The sequence below is a fragment of the Mus caroli genome, unplaced genomic scaffold, assembly GCF_978045245.1.
Source record: "Mus caroli unplaced genomic scaffold, Mus_caroli_1 scaffold_3, whole genome shotgun sequence".
In the NCBI taxonomy this organism is placed as follows: Eukaryota; Metazoa; Chordata; class Mammalia; order Rodentia; family Muridae; genus Mus; species Mus caroli.
Window position 1 is genome coordinate 13,355,309 of NW_028227258.1, and position 25,056 is coordinate 13,380,364.

At 45.2% G+C, this 25,056-nt stretch overlaps 1 protein-coding gene across 1 annotated transcript in view; it reads right to left on the minus strand.

Annotated features, from left to right (window-relative positions):
* Nucleotides 1-351: 351 nt before the first annotated feature.
* The window catches only part of LOC110291256 (uricase), a 33,285-nt gene continuing 8,580 nt past the window's right edge, over nucleotides 352-25,056 (minus strand). The window contains exons 2-8 of the mRNA XM_021158293.3: nucleotides 20,422-20,640; nucleotides 18,515-18,631; nucleotides 18,344-18,422; nucleotides 7,086-7,269; nucleotides 5,829-5,952; nucleotides 3,829-3,912; nucleotides 352-1,229 (exon numbers count right to left, since the gene is read on the minus strand). Coding sequence (XP_021013952.1) covers nucleotides 1,155-1,229; nucleotides 3,829-3,912; nucleotides 5,829-5,952; nucleotides 7,086-7,269; nucleotides 18,344-18,422; nucleotides 18,515-18,631; nucleotides 20,422-20,640 — 882 coding nt within the window. The 3' untranslated portion in view covers nucleotides 352-1,154. The remainder of the gene's footprint in view (nucleotides 1,230-3,828; nucleotides 3,913-5,828; nucleotides 5,953-7,085; nucleotides 7,270-18,343; nucleotides 18,423-18,514; nucleotides 18,632-20,421; nucleotides 20,641-25,056) is intronic.

A 25,056-nucleotide genomic window follows, 5' to 3' on the forward strand; every position in this document is an offset into this window, starting at 1 on the left:
ATTTCAGAGATGTGTGCTAGAGCCTCCTTTCCAAGTCCATATTCACCCAGCTAACTGTCAACTGGCTGAACACTTAGCAAAAGTAACTCTTTATACCAGAGGGATGGATGCGCATTATTCAAGGGAAAGCAATGTATACTTATTTTAATGTCTCAATAGGTACTAAGTATTCTGCAAGAGTTGTAAAAATCATAAAAGCAACACAATCAGGTCATAAAATCATTATTAGGCTAGAAATAAATTGTCAGTTGCAAATGCTAAAAGAGTTTGTTTTGGTTTTGTTTGTTTGTTTGTTTGTTTGTTTTTATATTCTCATCTTTATTTGTGCTGATAGAGGAACTTAAAAGTATCTTTTAAACACTTAAAATAATGTTTTTATTAATTGTTTGAGAATTTCATACAATGCGTTTTATAATATTCACTTCCCATCCCAGTTTATCCCAAGTCTTTCTCACTCTCCCAACTTCATGTTCGTTCTCTTTCCCACTGAGGCCAGTTTGGGTTTATCGGACCACTTCTAGGCATGCAACCTGGTGCCCTTCAGTATGATTGACATACCAGGTGTCACACCCCCAAATGAAGCTGACTTTCCCTCTTCCAGCCTCAATCAAACACCATCAACTCCTGAGCTAGGGTTGGAGTTTCATGCCCACCCGCCTTCCTCCATGCTGAGCGCTAGTCAGAGTGCCAGAGTTTTTAAAAACATTATGGTGACTTTTTTTTTTCACATGGTTTTATTCTGTTTTCAGTTAGACCCGGACGTATCCCTAGGATGATGACAGTGTTTGCTTCTGTGTTCAGATTAATCAATGTGGCAGCAGCCAGTACTTTACGATTATGTCCGTATGACAATTGGATTCTAAAGACGGATTCAAAGGCAGAGAACCCAAGAACAGCAAGGAGAACTATCACTGTGATTCTCCTAACACGGCCCAGTAATTTTTAAGGAAACTGCCCATGGGCGCGGAACAGGTTGGGCCTGCTAACATGGGACTCCACATACACACAACTACAAGTTCCTTGTTGAATTAGGAACAACAACAACAACAAAGCAATTACTTCATATAGAACAAAGCAATCAATATCCTGAGTTGAAATTTTTGCAGGCAAGCATACAGTAACCTCCAGCATCACAACCGGCTGGAGCCATGACGTCACAGCCTGGAAGGCAGCTTCCTCTTGACCGTCCCTGTTATTTTGCCGTAGGGATTGTCGAGAGGCAGCAAAACCTGGAGAGGAAGCACAGGGTAACGTCAGAGAGAGTGGTCTCCTTACAATGAGCCAAATGTTAAAGCGAGGATGTCACACTGTCAAGGAGGCACACTCCTCTGCAGGACAGTGGCTTCGAGTCTAGCAGGGCCGGAGCTATAGTTGGTCGATGAGCTGCTTTCTCAGAAAGTATAGGGATTTTGAGTGTTCTGTATGGAGCTTGGGGTTATTGTATCTATGTGTGGATGTGTGTGTGTGTGTGTGTGTGTGTGTGTGTGTGTGTGTGTGTGTGTGAGAGAGAGAGACGTGGGGGGGGGGGAGGGAACTGAGAAGGGTGTGTGTGTGTCACGTCACTCTTGGGGAAATCAGAAGGTAAATTTGTAAAGTAGCATCTTTCTGTGACCTTTATGTGGGTTTCAGGGCTCTCACTCAGATCATCAGGCTTATATATCCGTGCTTTTTCCTACGGAACTATCTCCCTGCCCTCTGCTCATCAGCTCTGCTAGACCGGCTGGCCCGTGAGCCCCAAGGGACCTACAGTCTCCACTTTCTCGGTGCTGTGACTCCTGACACATGTCACAGTGCTTGGCCGTTTCCATTGGAGGCTGAGGACCCAACCTCGGGTTCCCATGCTGGCAAAGCAAGTGGCTACGTGACCACTCCATCCCTCCAGCTGCCAAGAAGCATCTTGTTTGTTAGTCGTTACGATGTGGATGTCTCAAAATGCATTATACGATCCTGCTTTGTAAAATTGGGTGAGTAAATCTGACCTTCTCTGATAATTCACTCTGCACATCAGTCCCTGTCCATAGCTAGAATTCAGCCACACCCCTCAGAGCATTTGAGGTCCACAGGGCTGTGAGCACAGTGTGGACTGTCTAGACTGCTGTGTTTTAGAGTCCCTCTTCCCACCCTGTCATGGTCGCTACCCAGCTGTTGTCGCTGTGCCTCAGCTTCCTGCTTCTTTTATGTTGCTTTCACGTGGTACATGTGTGTGAAGACACTTTATTCATGGATAAGGATGTGTGTGTGTGTATTTAATGTGTGTATACTTAATGCATGTGTATGTATTTAATGTGTGTGTATTTAATGTGTGTGTGTGTGTGTGTGTGTGTATGAGAGAGAGAGAGAGAGAGAGAGAGAGAGAGAGAGAGAGAGAGAGAGAGAGAGAGAGAGAGAGATTCCTGAAAGAGCTCAGGGCTTCTGATTTCCAGGCCAGGGCTTCAATCTATGAAGAAACTTTCTCTGCACCATTTTATTTTGCTTCCTACAACACCCAACCACAGCCTACTCCCCCCGATCCCTCTCATCCCTATCCCTCCCATGCCCACCTCACCCTCCACGTCCCACCCCCTCTACGGCAATGATGCATCCACCTAGCTCTGGAGGGGATGATGCAAGCCTAAGGCTCTGTAGACACCTCAGAAACCCTCGCCATTGTGCCATGAGCTGAGCATTAGTCTAGTTGGTCTTTTTTCTGTTTCCAGCTCATTTGTTTTGCCTCTTGCAGACATGGCTAAGATTACTTTCAGATCTATCTCCTGCCGTTCAGCGAGAACTCATCCCCCAAAGGCTTCTGTCCTCATTCACAAAGGCAGCGCACTGCCTTCCTCTCCTTCCTCTGAGGTAACTAGTGTTGCCTGTCCTGTCAGCTCAGTGAGCAGGGGGCCAAACTTTACCTCTTCCACCAGCCAGGGCCCTAGATCACCTCCTACGCGTTATGCATGCCTGGTGCTCATTGTCCAGCACCAGGGCCAGCATCCACATGTGGCTGATGGTTGAGAGCCAGTGGAGCCCACCAGCACTGTTTGCAGAAGAGAGATCAGGTACTGGAGGGGGTTGGGTGTTGAGAGACTCCTGGTCAGCAGCTCTAAGTTTCTAGAGACTCTTCGGTTAAGCTTATGCATCGGAGAGTGTGGTCTCCAACCAGCAGAACCATTCAAATAGACACTAAAAGCAGTTACCCTAAATGGTGCTGTAGATGGGTCAAAAGGCTTATCGTTGAAAATGTCCATGGGGCAGGGTCAGTTCTGATTTCCCAGGACGTGACCACAGAGGCCACCAATCAGGTCTCCAGGCTGCCTAGTCAGACAGATTGTCACAGCTAAAAGGAAGTTGGGGCTGTGTATTTCCTGAGACAAAGGTTCCCTTTCAAAGCATACATTTCTTGTTCTTGCCATCAGTAGCACAAACACACTTTCATGTCTCCCAAGTGTATTGTGTGCTACTGAATTGACTGTTTAATCAAAAGGTGGGCATGATAAAGGAAAATGAAAATACAGCCTTCCTTTCCCATTGCCTCATGATGGAAGAATAACGCACACAGCTGCGACCTTCCGTGGCACTTTCCCAAGGAGATCTTAGAGCTGTTTCCTTGGGTACACTCTGTCCCTGCTCTTTGTTCCTCCCTGCAGCTGGCATGCCTCCTTTGTGATCTCTCATCCCCTTTGGAGTACTCAGCCTCAGGCACTGAAAGACCCAGAGCCAAGGAGGGTTCCACTCAGTGCTGACTATAAATATTATCCCTAGCCAGCAGCTGCTACAGTTGTCCCAGGTTGACGAGGAGACTGGAGGATGATGGCGCATGAACGTGCTTTCATTGTTTCTAAAGTCTCTCACCTCTTCCTTGTTGATCAGCCCCATTTTGGACATGTCGATGTTAAAGTAGTGAATGTTCGGAAGGCTGATTTCCATGTCTTCTATCTGGAATCCACAACAGCATGGGTTAATCTGAGCACCAGAGACTCTCTCCCTTCCTCCATCTACCTCATCCATCCCGACCACTTCCTGTGACCATGATTGTATCTTAAGGTACACTCCCATGATCCTCTGCTGCCAATCTCTCCCTCTGTTCACCTACACAAGTCTTCCTATGAAATTGATAGCAGATCTATTCCTCACCCTTCAATATTAAACATTCTCTGAAGAGCTCAGGCTCCTTGAGGTGGGAATCTGGGAGATCCCCTCCACACCCAATTGGCCTTCAGAAACTGGCCAGTCAACATTCTAACATCTTATCCACTCCATCCCTCCACCTAGTATGGTCCCTAACATTCATAAGTCCTGGAATAAGTGTAAAATTATAGACTCATATACATGACATAAAGATTTAGTGAACTATACTCTACTTTTATAATGGACAAAAGTACTCGTGTTAAATCTTTAAGGTCACATTGTAATTTAAAATTCTGGCTCTTTGTGATACTGTGCTGGGACATGACATCATGGGAAAAGCCAGCCCAGCCATTGGGCGAGCCCATCTTCTCCCTTGGATCATGTAGACAGATACTCTCTTTGTGTGTCAAGCCAAATCCATTTCTTCAGTCCACTTGTAGGCCTAAGAATGAGCTGCCTCATGAAATGAGCCTTCACCCACAGAACAGGTCTCTAGTAGAGATCTGCCCAGGTTCTGAAAGGAGTCTCCAGACTATTGAGTGAAAAATTCTTGGGGAGCCTATAGGCACCTGAAGGGTTTATCAACTTCGTTTTTCCAGCTCTACCCAGTGGAGGTAGGCACAGGCAGAGGAAGAAGATGCTACAGTGCTAACCAAGGAGAGGGCAGGCTGGTCCAGGCGATGCTTCTCTTAATTCAACATAGCCTTGGCCCATGCTGTCTTGGCCACACTTCTGTAACATCATCCTACAAGTCTCCTAGCCTGTGGTCCATTGTGACTTTTTATCATATTGCTTCCTGTGATCACTCTAGAATACAAATCTTACCATGCTATACTTTGCTATACTAAGTGGCCCCCAGAGACTGAGAATAAAGCATAGACGCTAAGTAAGCCTGCAAATGTCCTCTTGACCCATTTCTACCTTATGCCTGCACACAGGAAAGTGCTTCCCTCCTAGCATGTCACATGTGGCTGGCCCTTAACAGTAAATGTCTGTGTCATGCTTGTCTCCCGTTTCCACATTTATCCTGTCCCCTAGCCCTTGAGTATAAACCCAGATTACCCATATCGTTCCTGAAGACTCAACACACTCCTCTCCTAGAAAATCTAGCCAGTGGCACCTCTTATACCTCAGTGAGACTGTCCCCATATTCACATAATAACCTATTAGTTGATCTTCTAAAATTTTTACTTGTTTTCTTTGTTCACATAATGATGAAATATTTGAGGGTAGAGACCATGTCTAGGTTATCTTTGTATCCCTTGGGTCCTGCCAGTGACACAATAGATAAATTGGTGGATGGATAGGTGGATAAATGGGTGGATGGATGGGTGGATGGATGGAAGGAAGGATAGGAGAATGGATTGAATTTCTCTACACCTATCATTTATACCTTGAAACATACAACCTGTGTCTAGTTATCTCTCTGTCAAGGCATAGAAGTGGTCTGAAATTGAAGTTTAAGTCTGCGGTAGGTAGGTTTGAAGGAACTCAAAGGAGTTTCCATCAAAACTGCAGCACTGTGGCAGCGGCCTGTGTTTTTAGGTTGAACAGATTTTCCCATGTTCTGCTGTCTTCTCACTTGCTATAACAAGCTTTTGAACAACAACAGATGTCATTTCTCAAGTGTCTTCCACTCTCCTATTTTAGCACTCAACTCTTCCTCGGAGCCGACAGGAGACACAGTTCCTCACCGTCCTCCCAATACAAGTGACAAAGCATACCTCAGGAAGCTGGCTCAGGGACAGCACTTGTATATCATAGAGGGTCTTCTGCACGGAAGGTGAGTATTCGCCTTTGTCATAGGGACCAGCAAATTTCTGCAGGACAATGTCCCGGACAGCGCCCCTAGGACACAAAGGTCAAGATAGGGGAAGGTCATATGATTTGTTAGGAATGCATTATAAAGCTAAAAAGTAGGAGTGCCCAGAAAGCCATCTTATGGATGATTTTTAAGGAAGGATCCTTATTCTGTAATGCTAAACTGAAAACAAGCAGAATCCACTTCATATCCCTTCCCACTGCTCTCACTCTCAAACACACACACACATACACACACACACACACACACACACACACACACCAACACTGCATTAAACAAACACTAAGCAGCTACCTCTTCTCATAGTGATAGTTGGCCCAAATAGCATTTCAGCATTAATCTTCTACCATGTACGCAGACAGGGAAGAGTGACTCCCAGACACACACCCTCTCCCTGCTCATGGCTGCATCCTTGAGCTTCCTTCTCAGGGCCTTAAGTCAAACATCATGTGTGATGAAAACCACCGAACCTTCAGTACAGCTGAGGCAGTGTGGTGATCACCCCACATCTGGAGATGGTGGATCTGAGCTCGCAAGGTAAGCTGTCCCCTCTGAGCCTTTGCCTTTCCTGGGAGGCGGAAGCTCTCCCCTGCCTGACAGCCTCAGTATGGTGATTCTCATAACACCAATATGTCAGGCCCAGGAGTGAGCAGTGTGGTTTTACCAATATTTACCAAAAATTTTAACAATATTTTGAGTAATTCTATTGTGCATGTATGTCTGAGAGTCACTGATATAATTTAAAAGGAGGGGCTGGGAAGATAGCTTTGCAATGTGAGCATGGGGGCCTAAGTTCCATCTCCAGCACCCACATTAAAAGGTACACATAATGTTGCCTGTTTAACCTCACCACTGAGAACACAGGCAGATCCTGGCCTAGCCAGCCAGCCTAGTTGAATCAACAAGTCCCAGGTCCCAGTAAGAGGCTGGTCACAAAAAACAAGGGGGAGAACTCATGAGAAACACCATCTGGAGTTGTTCTCCGGCCTCCACATGCATGTGCATACAAGTGCACATACACGCACACGCACACACACACACACACACACCAGGGGGCAGTCCCAAAGAACTAGGAATTTGAGTTGACAGTTTCCTCTTTGCTCTAGGGTCCCTTTAACCTCCCCAGTTTTAGGTCCTAGCAGTTGCTCGCCAACCATACCAGATAGCCTCGAAGTCCACGTCCCGTCTCTGGTAGCGCCACTTGCAGTACACTTGAGTGGCAAAGCATCGGTCCTTCACCTCAGGGAGGGTAGTGAACTGGTCCTTGAGGAACCCTTCAAATCCAGACTGGGTTGTTTTCAAGACCTTGAGGTCTTTGATTCCAGAGTGAATGACGGGAGGTCCTGTGCCAGACAGAAGGGTAGCACCGAGTGAGTATAAGCAGAACCGTGTCTTCACCGATCACTCGTCTCTGTGGAGGGAGGGTCCCTTCTCTATGGATTGCCAGACTCTCTGCACCCTCAATAGAAGGGTCAAGAATATACTGATCTATGCTGAGACAACTTCCTCCTGGTACCTGCAAAGGTGTCTCAGGCAAGCCATCGTATGTAATGCAAGATGCCAGTCATTCAATTAGCAGTATGATATGAGCGATGGGATCCCCCGGAGAGTGCCTTCTCTCTGACTCTGGGGTCCCTTTCCTGTAGTGTGGCCTCTGGTTGATCTACAGGGGCTGGTGACGCCAGTCTCCACTGTACCCTGAGAACATCTTGATGACCTGGTGGGTATCATAAGTTCAGCCAAGACCAGACATCCTCATTAGTGAGTGGTGGCATGGACCTGTCTGGGAGCAAACGGAGTGGGCCACGGATCCAGGCAACCTACTTGCCTTGGATTTCCCATGAAATTGAGTTCTACAATTCTACAACTTAACCTAATATATAGCTTTAATCTGAAATTAGGTCCATGCCCCTAACCCATATACACACACACACACATATGTGTGTGTGTGTGACAATCACTTGCTATAAACAGCAAACACAGCAGAAGCATTCTTATGAAATAACCATCAGCCGCACATACTGAAGGCAGCGTGCCCGTACTGCTTGGTAACATTGTGTCTGGGTCAATGGAGCTCATTAGAGTGTCATTCCCTATAAACCAACATCAAAGATTTCTTAAAAGCACCCCTTGTTCCTTCCCCACGCCATACATTCTGTGTTACACTCAGTAAAAGCCCCTTGTTGGGGATGGGACAGACAGACTGACAAGACAGGAAGGCACAGACTCAGACAACAGACTGGAGAAAACAAGACGTGAGGAGAGGTAAAGATCCAGACCTGAGCTTGCTCTTGGCAAACAACTCTGGGAGGGAGCTTTTGACTCCTTTCCCTTCACGACTTACCCTGAGTTCTCTGGGGTCGGCACTGATACATTTAACCAACTCAGGGACAGGCTCATGACAAATCCTATCCTTCATGGCCTGTCTAGTTGAAAAGTCGAAAGTCAGAGTTCTTGGACATCACTATATGGTCTTAGTAAAAGGAGAATATAATTCACAGTCCACAATTAAAACCCAAGGGCCAGGCATAGAAGCCCACCTTTATGATATTAATGCTTGGGAGGGTGAGACAGGACAAACGCTGAAAATTAGAAGCCAGCCTGGGCTACATAGAAGCCAGCCTAGGCTACATTTGGGGTTTTATAGCAAGAAGGGTCAGAAGGCCCCACAAAACTCTTAAAGTCCCATGGTGTCCCTTGCCACCTGTGTGGCCTCAGTTGCTGTGACTCACTCCAGAGCCAGATAAGCACTACTTACATTTTGACATTTTCGAAGCTACCATCAGAGAATGCGATGGCCAGAGGTTAGTGGTAGATCTGCTGATTCGGTATGTTCTGATTAAATAAAGGGCTCTGTATAGAACGTCCTCAGATAAACCGGCACGATGGAAAACTTAACTTTCAGAAGTTCTCACTGGATGCTGTACTTGACGAAAGACCAGGAGGAAGGTGCCAGCAGCCCCTGAACGCCTTCATCTGGCCCAGTTTGTCTAACTTTATATTTTGTGCTTTTTCCTTCTGTTTCAGGTACAGAGCGACCCAGGTTCTTCTGCATGCTAGGTAGGTGCTCTGCCACCACAAGTGCATTCTCAGCCTAGATTCTAAATATATGAAGACACTGGCTCCACATCACCCATGTGTAACGGCAGTGGGTTTCAAACCCAAGAGAACAGCAGAGCCCACAACAGGAAAAGTTGAGTGGAGAAGGATAAGGGTGATTTATGTCAAGGGGCAACAACTTTACAGTGGAGTCCCTTTCTTGCCTAGAGAGCTGACGTCACCAGTCTTACTGTTGCTTTCCCCCTCACCGCCCGTCGGTTTCTCACACTCTAGGTAGCAAAGGAGAGGAAATGGGCTGCAACTTTGGCTGACACCATCCAGTTTGTGCGTGTGCTTTTGGCTGATAGCTCTCCAAGACATTTTCTTACTTAGTCCTCAGCGGACTCCAGAGTAAGTATCTCTGTGCAGGAGACTTTCATTTCTGCACCCGTCCTCACAGTTAGACATGGGCGGAGGTGAGGTTTAAATTCAGCCGCACACCACGCGATTCCGTGATTTTCTGCCCCTCTTTTAGATCATTCTCCATCTGTGCAACGTGTCTCCTCCCTGAAGCTCTTTGTCTCTTTTCAGTATTTCAAAAGGGCTTCCCAGGAGAGGGTTGCCGCCTCCCATCCACAGCGAGCTTTCGGGACTCAGCCTTTGAAAAGCATCTTCTCCATCCACTGAATAGTGAAACATCATTTTCTGAAATGGCCCCTGTGCATCTTGAAAGTATGGTATTCCTTTAAAATTTTACAGGGCCTACCGAGATGGCTCAGCAACTAAGATCAGTCACTGTCCTTGCAGAGGACACAAGTTCGGTTACCAACACCCACATGGGTGGCTCACAAGCACCTGTAACTGGAGCCCCTGCAGGGTTTGAAGCCTCTGGACTCTGTGGGCACCTCATGTGCATGTACTTAACACAGAAACATGATTTTAAAAGGATAAAAATAAATCTTTAAAAGGACAATTTTCCTATGAGTTAGGAAAAAGTAACTCCAATTATTGCATTACACACAAAGTTATGTAATCTAAAATGCTTTCACCGATATCTCCTTCTGGAAAACAATACCCCCGCCCCTCCAAATGAAACAGAAAACAGCCCTAAACCAGAACTAAAACAAATAGAACCCCTCAAAGGCCAATGAAAAGGTGAAGAGAAGAGAGGCTGAAGGCTCTGTCTCCATCTTCTCCAGTGCATCTATGTGCCTTTGGTCCCCAGCATCTACTTTGCTCACCAAGCTTTGGCTCCTCCCATAATCTTACTCATCAAGACAATGTTGTGTAGTGTTGTGTACCTAGAATCCCCAGCTTTGGCATTCAGAGTTCCCTCAGATCAAGTCCCAGTGCCCTTCCTACCACAGCACTCTCTGTTTCCATGGAAACAGAGGCCTTCCTACCACAGCACTCTCCGTTTCCATGGAAACAGTGCCCCTGGAAGAGTCACTTCCCCTCTTCCTATCTTGATTTTCTCATCTTTGGGATGGAGATGGTAGCCATGCCTGGTTTTTTTGGAGTTGACGTGTTTCTAGGGTAACACACATGAGGGTTTCATAGAATAGCCGCTGTGTCCAAAATGCACTGTGAACGTCTCCAGGGTGACCTTGCTGCAACTGGCTTTCCCACAGCCACGCTAACCACCTGTCGATGCTTCCTGTGCCCCACAGGCTCAACGGACTCTGAAACCAAAGGCCTTCATCCTGCGGTCCTCCAGCCCTGGAGTGGCACATATCGACCCTGGCTGACCATCTTGATATGATTCACTCTCACTGCACGCTGGAAACAGGAGAGAGGTCTTCCACTCTCAAATGTGCTTTGGCACCGGATTCCCACAGCGTAAGTGCCTTCTGTTCCCAGGGACAGTCAACTACTGCCAGTTTTCTCCGAGTGGAAGCCAACTACTTTGATGCCCTCCTCACTCGGAACAAAACCAACAAAAACTATCCTCTTTGAATGTTGAAAGCAGTTTTTCCCTCCGTGGCACACATTAGAGCGACCGGATGACATCAGAGTGCTTATTTTATCTTCTCTGTTGGCAGCGCCCCAGCCTGCTGAGCCCTGGTAAAAAACCTGAGGCTTTCAAATGCATGGGGCCATCAACTAAAAATATGACACCACACACACACTCTCTCTCTCTCTCTAAAAAGATCCCAGTTTAGATCCAAAAGAAGTAATTCAACCAGAAGCAGTGTCCTCTGGGTACCATGCCATGAAAGCGTTCAATCAGCCTGTGACCTTGCCCCTGAAGCCCACACCCCACCTCCCCCAGCACCTCCATGGTCGAGGGTTAGTGCAACAGGAAGGTTTTTCACATTTTACATCACTAGAGTATAATCTCTTCAGCTCCTTGTGTCCTCCTACACACTCCGCAGACTGTGGTTGATCTCTCAGAGAAGCATGCTTCTACCGGTTAGCTCTCGAGGGGAAAGAAATTCACTTCAAATTACTAGGAAACAAGCCCAGAACCTTACCTACGCATCAGGTGTCAAAAAAGCACAAAAAAAGCTTCACTGAGCTGAGGTGGGGGGGGGTGGGGGAAGAACAGTCATGAAGAGGATAATTGCTTCCATAGTTAACGCCTCCAAAAAGTGGACGAAAATAGCTAAAAGGAGGATATTTTAAAACCATATTAAATCATTCTACTATCAAACTGCAAACTTGTAAAGGATAGAGGCAAAAATCAACTAAGTCAGTGGTCCTCAACCAGTGGGTCACGGCTCCTGGGGAGGGTCAAACAAACCTTTTAACCTTTTACAGGGGTCACCTAAGACCATCTGACAACACAGATATTTACATTAGGAGTCATCTGCGTAGCAAAGTTACAGGTATGAAGCAAGAACAAAAATAATTCTGTGGTTTGGGTCATCAAAACACGGCAAACTGTACGGAAGGGCAGATTCCTTAGGAAGACTGAGAGCCACTGAACTAGGGTTTGTCTCTGTGGATCCATTCTGTGCCTCCAGGGACCTTCAACGTCCAGGCTGTGCGATTCTGGGAGTGAAAGAGATGATGCCACCAGGCAGAGGGCTAACTTGGCTTTACTTCAACTAGGCACAGAGCAAGGTGATTTTAGAACCTTGTGTCGGTCAAGAGCTTCTCTTAAGAACCAAAGAGCTGCAGTCCCCATGTCCAAGGATGAAAACAGCTATCTTAGACGTGATTCTCACTCCTCAGATCTCTCTTCACATCCCCCCTTACTTCTGTTTGCCTAGCTTGTCACCCTTAAATCTACCTGTCCTGGCCCTGGGCTTGATCACATCATGTCCTTTCTTATCTCTGCCTCCCAGTAGCCTTCCTACCTTCCTATCAGTAAGCTGGGGGGGGGGGGCTTTCTTTTTCTAATATTTAATACAGTATCTCTTATCTGCAACTGCTCTTTCGCCTTCTGCTTTTCTATCTAGCTTTGTGTTCGCTGGTATACTTTTGTTGCTGTGTTTGCTTTGTTGTGTTTTGTACTTAGAATCAGAATGGGAGCCATTGAATGCTTAAATAATTGTGAATTTTAATTCAAATAGCTCAAAGGCTTGGGAGCTAATTTAGTTCAAATTAGTGATTCAGACATCACAGTGGTGCCCAGGCTCAGCTAAACTCCTGGTCTAGCAGAGCCTCAGGAGAGAACGCCTTTATCGTGAAGATCCAATGACACTTGCACTAGCAGCGGATGCTGTATCTTATATGCAGAGAGCCTAGTTCTCCTATCAGGGCATGGGAAGTTACCAACAGCAGAGCAGTCTTTGACCTTGGGGCTGAACAAATTTCTCACTCCTGATTCTCTCAAGGAAATAGCAGACTTTTAAATACTCAAAATTTCAACATAATGAGGTCTCCAAGAAAGAACAATATAATGAGTTTTAAAGCAACACCAGGACCTATGTCATCCAAGACTCAGCAGCTTTCCCTGACTTTTGGTTCAGGGAAACAGGAAGGAGTTGAGTCCACCAAGTGAAACTCAGCAATTCTCTTGGGAAGGACCCCTGGGGACTCACATGGGTGACTATGTGTGGGAGAAGGGCAGGATTCTCACCATTCTATTGGCCCCCAACAAACCACCGGGGCTTATAACACCAGACTTCACTGTAAATGTTGGAATGTATGGATTAATACAAGGGCATTTTTTCTTTTTTTTCTTTGTTTTGTTTGTTGGCGCATGTGTTGTGTGTGCATGTGAGTATATGAGTGTGTGCACCTCCGTGCATGTGTGCAGTGGCCAACACAGGATGCCAAGAGTCTTCTAATATTCTCCTCCTTGTTGTCTTGAGACAATGTCTTTCTGGGGACTCACTGTTTTTACTAGACTGGTAGACCAGAAAGCTCTTGGGATCAAAATATCTTTTCCTCAAAGTATTGAGGTTTTGTGCACAAGCATCCATGCCATGGGTCCAAACCCAAGTTCTCAATGCCTTCACGGCTGGAGCTCTGACCCACTGAGTCATCTCTCCAATGCTCCATTGCTTATGAAGATGATGATATCACAAAATCATATCAATTCCTTCCAGTTTAGCACTTAGATAATAAGCAAATTAGGAATTGGACTTTGCCACAAAGAGAATGTACGCCTGTACTCTCAAAAGAGGGGCCGAGTAGAAATGGTCTCACATGTAGAGCCCTGTGTACACAAGTTTGCATCCAGTGCACATGGGAACCTGAATTCACTCACTACCCATCAATACTCTTACCCCAGCCCTGCCAGCCCTGCAGGCTATCAGAGTGGCCTGAGCTTCAGATCAGTTGACTGGAACTCCTGGGCAGTTGCCACAGGTCTGTGTGTACCCAGAAGCTTTGTAGCCATCTGCAGAGACAAAAGGCTTGAGCTGCTCTGAGGCTGATCTTTCTGCTCAGCAGTGCCGGCCTAGTGATGAGGCCTCAGGTAATGGCATGCAGGCAGGAAGAGAGCTCTGTTTTCTTTGATCATCAGCAGTGTCCTGGACTTAACCACTGTAACATCTGTCCGCATCCACTCCCCTGCCTGAAAATATCTTTGTGGAAATCACCAAGGGTGTTTGCCAACCCTGGAGCTCCTCTCTAGCCCACTTTTAACCAAGATTTCTTAATCTTTTGTGGCAGAGAGCAAATCAATTTCCACTCCGGCTTGGACGCTCAGTGAGGCAGCAGTCAGGTGTGACTGTGGGAACCTCCCCAGGGGAAGTGCTATGGGCCATTTATGACCTGGTACTTGTGTCTCAGGGGTCTTGCCCTCTTTTTTTCTTCAGTGTCTTTACACCTCCTACTTTCCTATGGCAATTTATGATCAAGGTGAACCCCAAAATAAGAAGTAGCAAGGTAAGGTGGCCTAGGATTCTATCTAACTTCCCACAACTGATATGTATCACCTCTTACTCCTGCTCCCCCAAACTAGGTTTATAGGAAGAAGTCCTTGTGCTGAGCCATCACATATGGGTCTCTTTGCTTCTTGCTGTCCCAATAAAAACATATTTTTCTTCTATTTCCCTGATACCACTTTTTCTAGATATCTCCTTCTTCTGCCTCTCTGACCAGTCTTCTGCCGAGGTCTTGAACTAAAGATTTTGCTGAAAGGACCCAGATATAGCTGTCTCTTGTGAGACTATGCCGGGCCCTAGCAAACACAGAAGTGTATGCTCACAGTCAGCTATTGGGTGGATCACAGGGCCCCCAATGGAGGAGCTAGAGAAAGTACCCAAGGAGCTAAAGGGATCTGCAACCCTATAGGTGGAACAACATTATGAACTAACCAGTACCCCGGAGCTCCTGACTCTAGCTGCATATGTATCAAAAGATGGCCTAGTCGGCCATTACTGGAAAGAGAGGCCCATTGGACTTGCAAACTTTATATGCCCCAGTACAGAGGAACGCCAGGGCCAAAAAGTGGGAGTGGGTGGGTAGGGGAGTGGGGGGGAGGGTATGGAGGACTTTTGGGATAGCATTGGAAATGTAAATGAGGAAAATACCTAATAAAAATATTTAAAAAAAGAGAATGTTCCCCAGGGCCTTATTGCCTTATCTTCCCTTTTCTCCTGCCACATGATGACTGTCTTGGTTATCAACTAGACTAGATCTGGACACAACTACAACCCAAGCCCCTAAGCATTCCTGTGAGAGACTTTCTTGATCAGATTATCTGAAGCAGGAAGACACACCCTAATTATGGGCAGTGCATCCTGGATGCAGCCCAGATAAAAGGGCATTGAAGATGGAAGCGTCTGCTTTTTGCCTGCTTGCCTTTACTCTGCTGACAAGTGCAGCCATCCTGTAACTGACACATTCTTCTCTGGCATCAGAAGCATGCTCTTGCGGGTTTCCAACATAGACGGAAGACCAGCAGGAATGCTCCAGGCCTTCCGAGCCAGGTTGGACTGCTGAGACCTCCAACCTTACAGACTAGGTGACTAACTACAGGCTTCAATTGTTGGACCACCGGGACTATATCATGTAAGCCAATCTGCTAAATTACCTTCTGATATATACATATTTATTCTATCAGTTTTGTTTCTTTGCAGAGACTGGCCAATAGACTTTATATGTTATTTCTGTTTTATGGGAATATTTCCCCTCCCTTTTCCATCCCTGGAGCTTCATTCACTTATTGTTCATTTGTTGATGGTCCCCAAGCCTATCTCCATCCACATTTCAAAATTTGCCATCTTTAGCTAAAGATGTTGGGTTGTAGTTGTGTCCAGATCTAGTCTAGTTGATAACCAAGACAGTCATCATGTGGCAGGAGAAAAGGGAAGATAAGGCAATAAGGCCCTGGGGAACATTCTTTACCTAAACTTTACTCACATGTATATTCTCTCTAGCTCCCAGTCCTCCTCCCGCCAAGTCCTTCCCCTTCACTTTCCAGCTCTCTTCAACCCCTCGTGCACTGATTATACATCTCAAAGGCTGCACAAAGTATCTCCAACAAGCTTCCAGTCTATGCATCTCTACCTCTCTCACCTTGTTCACCCCTCCCTTCATCTCTGCAGCAAATCCCCCGGTGTCTCACTCACTCCTCTCTCTTTCCAGCCTGTTCTCCACACTTTGGTCACAACTTGAACAGAGCATATCCACAGCTTAAGGGAGGAAAGCTTTATTTGGGCTCACTGTTTCGTGGGGTTTCCACCCATGATTATAGGGAGAGCATAGCAGAGAAGCCTGTGGTGGAGGGAACACGAGGCAAATTTGTGCGTAGGGAAGCAGACTAGGAACTGGAGAGCAGGATCAGAACCAAGAGTTAGTCAACCCCTTCTGCCAGCTAGGTCCCAACCCTGAAACATGCCAGAGACGCCCAACATAGTGAGCAGCTGAGAAACAAACATTCAAATTGAGTGTCTGATGAAGATCTTACAGATTTATACATCCTCTCTCTCTCTCTCTCTCTCTCTCTCTCTCTCTCTCTCTCACACACACACACACACACACACACACACAAATACACTCATACACACACACACACACACACACACACACACACACACTCACTCACTTGACAGTTACAGACCTCTGCTTTTCTATTGTCAAACTAAGCAATAATTGCAGCTACCCTGGGAAGAGTTTTGTTTTGGATCATCTCTGTTCTGTTAGGATGCCTCTTAATCCCTCCACTGTGGTCTCTAACCCATCATGTTGCAATAACTTTGTTCGAGATCTGTGTCCAATTATGAAGTCTACCATAGGTTCTCTGAGATTAGGGAGATTTCTGTGCCTCTCCTCACCTACCATCTTTAGTGGTAGCGAAGTCTGCTTGCTCAGTGGATAGAGCGTCAGTGAATGACACCAGAACTTTCCATAGGTGGATTTGATTCTCATCAGCTCTCTTCAGGTGGATATCCAGTCATTTCTAGTCTTTGAAAGGGGGTTGAAGAATGGGACCGAGAATGTACTAAGTTCCCAAACATCTGTGAACATGGATTGGGAGCTATGCTGACCAATATAGTGGCCTCCAGCCACCTGCCGTTAGCCAACATTGAAACATGGCTAACATGACTGAAGCTATACTGAAAATACAGCATAGCTACATTTTAGAAGCCTGATATTCATACAGCATAGCTACATGTTAGAGACTTGATTTTAAAAATGAAAATGACTTAGCATTTATTCCATAAATAACATTTTTGGATTCAGCTAAATCTATTATTAAAAATATTTTTCCTCATTTCTCTTTGGTTTCCTAAAGTGACTACTAAAAAACTTAAAAATTGCATGCAGAGTTAATCAGAGCTGGCTTAGACTCTAAGTTCATGACAGTCGTTAGTGTAGATTAAGTAGGAGAATGTTGCCTGTGAGTTAAAAAAAAAGTTCCCCCCTTTTTTTGTCTCTAAAATCACACATAGGGAAAGAAGGAAGGGAGAAAAGAGGCTGAGACTGAGGAAAGAGAAGATGGCAGGGAGGGAAGACAAGATGGAGAATAAGTCTGTGCCATCTTAGAGAACAGCTCAGTGGGGGAGTCCACTCCCGTAAGTAGGCATTTGGTGATCAAAATTGTCCTCTTGGTTCAATACAGCTTTTTGATTTCTTCTATAAATATAGTTTTATATTTTATAATATCATATTTTATTCAAATGCTGAGACAGCCTTAACTAGATCTAGATTTAATTCAAATAGAAAGATTAACGGCTAAAGAAGGAAAAAAGGAACTAGAAATAGGAAAGTTCAGAGTTGACACTGACTCTGTAATGGTCATTAAAGAGTCTCTTATGCAGATAGAAGTGTTGCCGCCATCTCTGCCTCTAAGCTTCAAAGTTCCTTGCTCCAAATCTGAACGGATTATTTAATTCTGCTTCTCATGACCTCAACAAATCAATGGGACACCAGCTTTAGAAGCCTTATTTAATCAGTTTAATTATCGGATCAAATAATAAGGTCTATGTTGTAATAATGTTTCATAGTTTTAAATTGTAAATCTCTTGCTATATAGAATAATATAATGGTCATTGCTATTTTAAATGAGGTGCATTTTAAAGAGATTGTAATACTATTAGTATTTAATTATGCAAATAAGATATCAGGGAAACATTTGTAATTTCATATATTGGTTACTGGATCATTGGTACAGTATCATGACACTGTACCAAAAACATTGGTTGCAAAATATATTTGTATTCTTATCATTTCCAGTGTTTTGCTTCAAAACTGAGTATTGGACAATTTCCAGCACTCAAACTCCAGATTTTGTAATAGAAAGAATTACCACATTTGTTATCTTTCAGTCAAAAGTAGATAAGCTTGTAATGTAAAATCCAAAGTCATAGTGTATTGTCTCGTCTCAGATGTAAAAGATTTACAAATTCTTTAAAGTTTTCCTCCATGTTAAGAAAAAGAATTGCTTAGGGCCAAAACCAATAAGAACAAAACAAAACATCAACAAAAGACACCTGCCGTCTCTTGAAGAATAAGGCGAAGAACCTTGTTTCTTACCGTTTCTCATCTGCTCCACCTCACAGAAGTGCGTTCCCGTCGGGGTGTGGATGAATGCATGGACGTGCTTGATTCCATTCTGAAAAGGAGGACAGAGCTGTGACCAATCACAGTCCAGCACAAACCACGCTAGCAATTTCTTTTATTAAACTAGAACATAAATGATGAAACCTTTTCAAATCGCTTCCAGGGGACCTCTTCCACGTAGACGTGGGCTCGAGTGACGTGGTTAAAAGAAGAGAGGAAGTGCTCACAGATGTTCATAGCAAAGGTCTCGATGTTTCTGATCTGTAAAGAAGGAAAGAGAGAAATACTCGTGATCAGAGACATCTTATTTAAAAGACTCAGCTTGTTTGCTTGTTTTGTTTGTTTTGAGTTTGGGGCTCACTGACAGCACAACCCTGTCTGACATTGAACTCACGACCCATCTGTCTACACCTAGGATTATAAACTTCTGTTTCTGGCTTTAAGTATTTTTTGTTGTGCTGTGATTGTTTAAGATAAGCCTCAAAGTCTAGGCCAGGCAAACATCCAGCTCCTAGCAGTCCTCCTGCATCAGCCCCTGAGGGCTGCGGTGAGAGGAAATCGCCACTAAACCCAGCCAAGAGTAAGTACTGGGTCTCTTTCCTGTTGAGTTGTTTCTCCTTAGGAGAGAAACACAAAATTAGGATCTAAGGAGATAAAATAGCCCGATCCTGGTTTTTCTCAACTGTTCCTGGATTGGGTCATAGATTTCTATCACCGAGGAGACTCTATCCTGTTATTACTTTTATTTATTTTTATTATTTTTATTTTACATATATGGGTGTCTTGCCTGCACGCATGCCTGTGCACTATGTTCATGTCTGGTGCCATGGTAACCAGTGAAGGGTGTTGGATACCCTGGAACTAGTGTTACAGGTAGTTGTGAGCCACCATGTTGGTGCGAGAAGTGGGACCCAGGTCCTCTGGAAGAGCAGCCAGCCTCTTAACTGAGAAGCCACCTCAGGAACCTGCTATGCATGAAAGGAAGTGGATAAACATGAAGGAACTGTATTCCTGAATCTTTTCTCAGTGTGCTTGTAATACTGGGTCCTTTCATGAGCCTTACAAACAGGCTGCAGTGTTCCCAAAGAAGAAGAGAACTGTTAGGTGTGTCTGTCTGATCATTTCCATAGTGGGAAGACCCACCCTGAGTGTGGGTGTGCCCATCCCATCTCCTGGGATCAGAGAATACAGAAAAGATGAAAGCAAGCTAAGCCCTGGCTTCATCTCTCTGCTTCCTGACTACAGACTACAGGACTGACTGCTTACCCTGAGTGCCAATGTGACGAACCACTTCCCAGCCATGATGGAGGAGAGCAGCAATTCTCCACCCGTGGGCTTCCACCCTTTAGCACTCACTCATCAGACATTTACCTTGAGATTCATAACCGTTGCAAAATTACAGTTAGGAAGTAGCAACGAAATAATGTTATGGTTAGGGGTCACCACAGCCTGAGGAACTGTATTAAAGGTCACAGCGTTAGGAAGGCTGAGAGCCAGTGGATTCTACCCTCAAACCATGACCCAAAATAAATTCCCTTCCCACCCTAAGTTGCCCCCCACCACATCCCGGAATATGGGGTATTGTGTTACAGCAAAGAAAAATCTCAAACACAAGACACAGAATTCGACAATAGATTTTGCCGATAAGTAGAGTATCTTATAATCAATGTTCTCTTCAGTGGTGCAACAACAGCCTTCTCTGCTACACATGCACATTGGCAATAGAGAGTCAAGATAGCCGCGAGAAATGTATTCAGTTTGGTCTGAAATCCTCCCGTGACCTTGGCTTGCCCAGTATTCCAACGTGAGGTACCAAGTTAATTACCCAGGAGCTGCTCCTCCTAACTAATGAAGTAAATTAAAGGAATAATACGAAGCAAGCTTTTCTGTAAGCCTGAAAAATTTAGGGTAAAAGGGAAATTTTTAAAAACGGCATATATGCAAAAATAGGTTAAAAGGAAATGAGAGCTTAAAAAAAGCAAGTTCCACCCCCACGAGAGCTCGCATTGAATTTGCATCAGGAAGTAGCAAGCATCTAAGAGTGATTATACCCCTCTGTGCTTCGCCAGGACGTGCACGGTGTTCTTGATGGTGTCTGTAGGGATGATGTCAGAATTATCACCATGTAGGTAATCCTTCTTGGACCTCAGAGTCAACTGTACCGAAGTCGCCACCTCTTTGATGCTGTGGTATTTTCCATCTCTCTGAATATGGAGAACTTTGACCATGTCTTTCCCATAGCCAGTTCGGACAAATTCCACTTCATCATTCTGTAATGAAAATATAACCGACTAGTTGAGGAAGACTAAGTGAAGTTAAACATGCGAGCTGCAGTCTTTCTCGATTTTCATTTTATAAGACAACTATAACAGGCGAGATCCGGAACACTTAGGAAAGCAATATCATGCCTGATCTTTGAACACTGGTCTTTCATGGGGGAAAGAGGCTTCTTCCCTTTCGGGTATATGATTACCCCGAGGACAGACAGTCAGATGCAAGTGCCCATGGAATCCAGACGTGTGAGGTCCCTTGAGCTAGAGTTACAGGCAGTTCTGAGTCACCTAATGTGGGTTTGAGGAATTAAACTGAGGTCATCTGCAAGAGCAGTATATGCTCTTAACCCCTGAGCCTATCTCCAACCTCTCCTGATAATAATTTTTGAGCCTCCTGTGCCAAAGCTACATCCCGTCTGTAACACGTGACCTGCCCCTGTAGCAGCTGTGGGGATTGATATCTTGCAGATCATGGACAAAGATGGAGTGGCTTTGCCTTCCTTGCCTTGATTTGTAAAGGCAAAGTTAGATACATGCACCGGTCTGTTAACTCCAAACTATATAGCGGCCACCATGGAAACCAACTTTCTTCTAGAAAATTCCATGACTGTATTAACTGGAAATATTTCCATGCTCCCACATCCATTTTTTAAAAAGTGATGTTTCTGAGAAAATGCTCTGTGATAATGGAAACAATTTGAAAATTGCCTTTTTAGTTTGCTGCCAGGGAGGAGATGGGTGATAGGGTCAGAATACTCTCAGCAATGCAGAGCCAGGGCCATCTGACTGCAGGGAGAGACATTTAATGAGAGGATGGTGATTTATTCTTTAAGACCAGTGTCTGGAGCTGGAGCCTTAGCAAGTGAACACTCCATTTCTACAGCTGACAGCATCCACCAGACTTATTGCTAGGTGTTGGAGAGAAGCAAAGAGCTGTAAAACTGGGTAGCTGTTTAGCATGGATATTGAACATTAAGGTGGTTATGAAGGTAGTAAAAATGGAAGCAAGCAGAAAACAATGTACAGTGCACACACAATGCACACACAGTGCACATACGTCTGGGTAGAACGCCAGGAAACCTCTCCTGCTGCTCTCATTTAGGATGCTAGGGATTACCTAAAAGTCTCTATGTGAGAAGTCACCAGTTCCTCTGAGGAGAGCTTAAAGGCATTAACCAACATTAAAAATTATTGTTATTTAAAGAATATGAGGCATGGGAGGCTGTCTTACATTTTGGAGAGGTAGCCAGCTGGGGCAAGCTCTTGTTCATTGACATATACAAGGGTTCAGCATGTCTAGATTGAGCCAGGCCGATCTAGAAGAGAGACTCTTGGAGATGCACCCCAACCTTTGGGAGCATCTTCAAAACAAGGATCAATAAGGCCCTGGGGATGTAGCTCAGTGGGAAGACACTGCTAGGTTCCATTCATCCATAGCACCACATAGACTGGGTGCGGTGGTGCACGCCTGCAGCTGTAGCGCTTGGGAAGTGGTAGCAGCAGGATCAGAAGTTTAAAGTCACCCTAGGCCACTTAGGCAGGTCAAGGTCAGCCTGAGGTACACAAGACCGTGTTAAAGAAACATTCATGTGGAAAAGAGGATGCCAGTAAGAAATAGGACTTACTGTGAGATATGAAATAAGAAATATCAGGGTTCTTTAAAAGACTGCAATGGTGGCAGAGAAGGAGAAACTGTTGTATTGTTAGCATAGCTTTGGGATCAGTCCAGACCCAATTCTACTTGCCACTCTTAGCCTGGTGGCTTGTGACAAGAGGTTGAATGTCACTGAGCTTCAGTGACATTTGCATCTATGGGGATAACCACCAGCATTGTGTCAGGTGGCTGGGGACTCTGCAAGCACCATCTTTGTTTCTAGCGGCAACAGTGGCCTTGCCAGGCAGTTGAATGTAGCTGCAGCAGAAACAATGTTGGTTAAGGATATTGACTTGTTAACACCAAAGTGTGCTGAGCTTTGGGGAGTCTACCAGTGGGAGTCAGGGACTTGGATGCTTGAGCCCCTGTGATAGTTTGGATGGTGATGGGCCAGGACCAAAAGTCTCTGAGCATATAAATCATATCTATCTTATGGGAGCACACCACTCCTCAACTCCATCTTCTGCTATCACATATGCAAACCGTAGTAGCCTGGCTTGTGAGAACACCAGGTACCCAGCAGACATGCAGACATAACCCCCGAGCCTGTAGTCCACATACCATCTCTAGTGGCTTGTCTGTTCTCACCTCAACTCTGATGCTGCCATTCTGAACTCATTGTGGGTCAGAGACTTTCTCTGCCTCAGGCCTTGCATCTTTCCTTTCAAACTTCCCTTTCCTTCTCACTCCCTGACTACCAACCTCTTCACCTGCCTTATTTTCTCCCAGGCATCTGTCATGTCTCCAGTGTTACCTCCTGCAGGTAATCTGTCTTAGCCTTTCGAACATGGAGTAGGTGGCTCCTCTGATGTATTGTCAAGATATTTGATATTACCTTGGAATCTTTATCAAATTGTATTGCAAGTATCTCCTCGTGTGTGATTCATTCTGAAGCAATAAACTAGGAAAAGCAGGAGAAAGTTCTGTGTTGGTCACCATGGCAACTCCAGCACTCAGTGCATTGCCTGAATCTTAAATAGGAGCTTGATAAATGTGTCATGAATGAATGGATAGTGCTACTAACCACCTCCTCTGCTTGCCTGATGACACACAATGGCAATGAAAACACTCGAAAGATTCCAAGGCAGGAAGAGTGGGTTCAATTCTGATACCATCAAAAAAAAATAAAGTCCCTTTCCTGAGAAAACAGGAATAGGAAGGTGGGCCTTCTGATGATCAAAACCCAAGATCACAGGCATAGGCTGGCCAGAGAAGAGAGGCCCATGGTTGGTGAGATGGCTCAGCAAATAAAGATAGCTGCCACCAATTATGGTGGCCTCCAAGGACTCATGTGGTGAAAGGAGAGAATCAACTCCCACAAGTGGTCCTCTGACCATCACACATGATAGCGTGCATGTGCACACACACACACACACATCAGAAAGTTAATCAATTAACAAGAAGGGGGGAGAATCCCAGAAAGACAGAATGTAGTATAGATAGTAAAGAGAGAGGCCATGATACAAAGTGTTTACATTGATAATACAACAGCATCCACGTAGAATGTAGCGATCCTGGGCCCACAATCTTTCAAGGCACATGAGCAAGAGTGATCAGGGCTGTTAAGATCCTCAGCCAGGTGTCAGAGGGCTTGCGTATAATCTCAGCTAAGAAAGGCTGATCATTAATTCAAGTCCAGCTGGGGTTACACAGGGAGGCCTTGTCTCGGGAAGCTGGACACCTGTGCGAGCTTGAGCTGGCTGAGTTTACTGAGAAATGAGTTAGACTCAGAAGGACCTAACCAGCCACATTAGTTATTTCTCTCTTGCTGTGATTAAAAACCTATGACCAAGGAAACTCATAGACGACACAGTTGACTTGGTTCCAAAGGGTAAGAGTCCATGATGGCAAGCAAAGGCAGAGCAGCAGGAGGAAGACGAGGAGGAGGGGAAGGAGGAGGAGGAGGCTGAGGGCTCACATCTTGAACAGCAAGCATGAAACGGAGAGAGTGAATTCAAAATGGCATGAGTCTTTAAACTCTCAAAGCCTGCCTCCACTGACATACTTCCTCCGGCATGGCCACACCTCCATACACTCCCCTGCCAGCACCAGCCACTGGGACTAATAGTCAATGCACAAGATAATGGGGGACATCTCACTCAAACAACCACAGCTGTTGAACCTGAAGTGGGAGCACCAAATCTAGCATGGAATGCCTGAAAGAGTCAGTAGATAATAGCCTGCATAAGAACTAAGGCCGGTCTCTGCCAGCTCTGTAGCCAAAGAACAGGAAGTCAGTGTTGGAACCCCACGTTTACAATGCTGGTAGAGATCTACAGCCATGGCAACTATTTAGTGTGTACAAAGGGCATCATTTGGAGAGGATGGGCTTTGACTGAGGCAGCCCTGGCCTGGTGAGGGTCTTTGTTCAACTACCATTAATTCCAAATGGATGTAAATTTATCCACCTATATGATTAGAATAATAATTACAATGAATCAATTCGAGAAGTACAAAGGAGAAGCATAAAGCAGCCAGTCGGGTGCCTGACAAACATGTGCTCAATGTTATTTATAATCATCACTGATAAATAGCAATCACTTGCCCAATTTTGCATGAAAGAGTCCTTATGGGTAGAGATTAATAATGAAGGTCCACTCCAATCCAGAGCCCAGGTGGGTAAGATCAAGGGATATCTGCTCAGAGAGGGTCTGCTTCCAACTGTCTCCCCTCACGTAACAATGGCTTGATTTGAATTTCCGTCCTCACTGAAATCCATACCTTGTGAGGTCCTTCCTCAGGCTTGTATGACTTAAGAA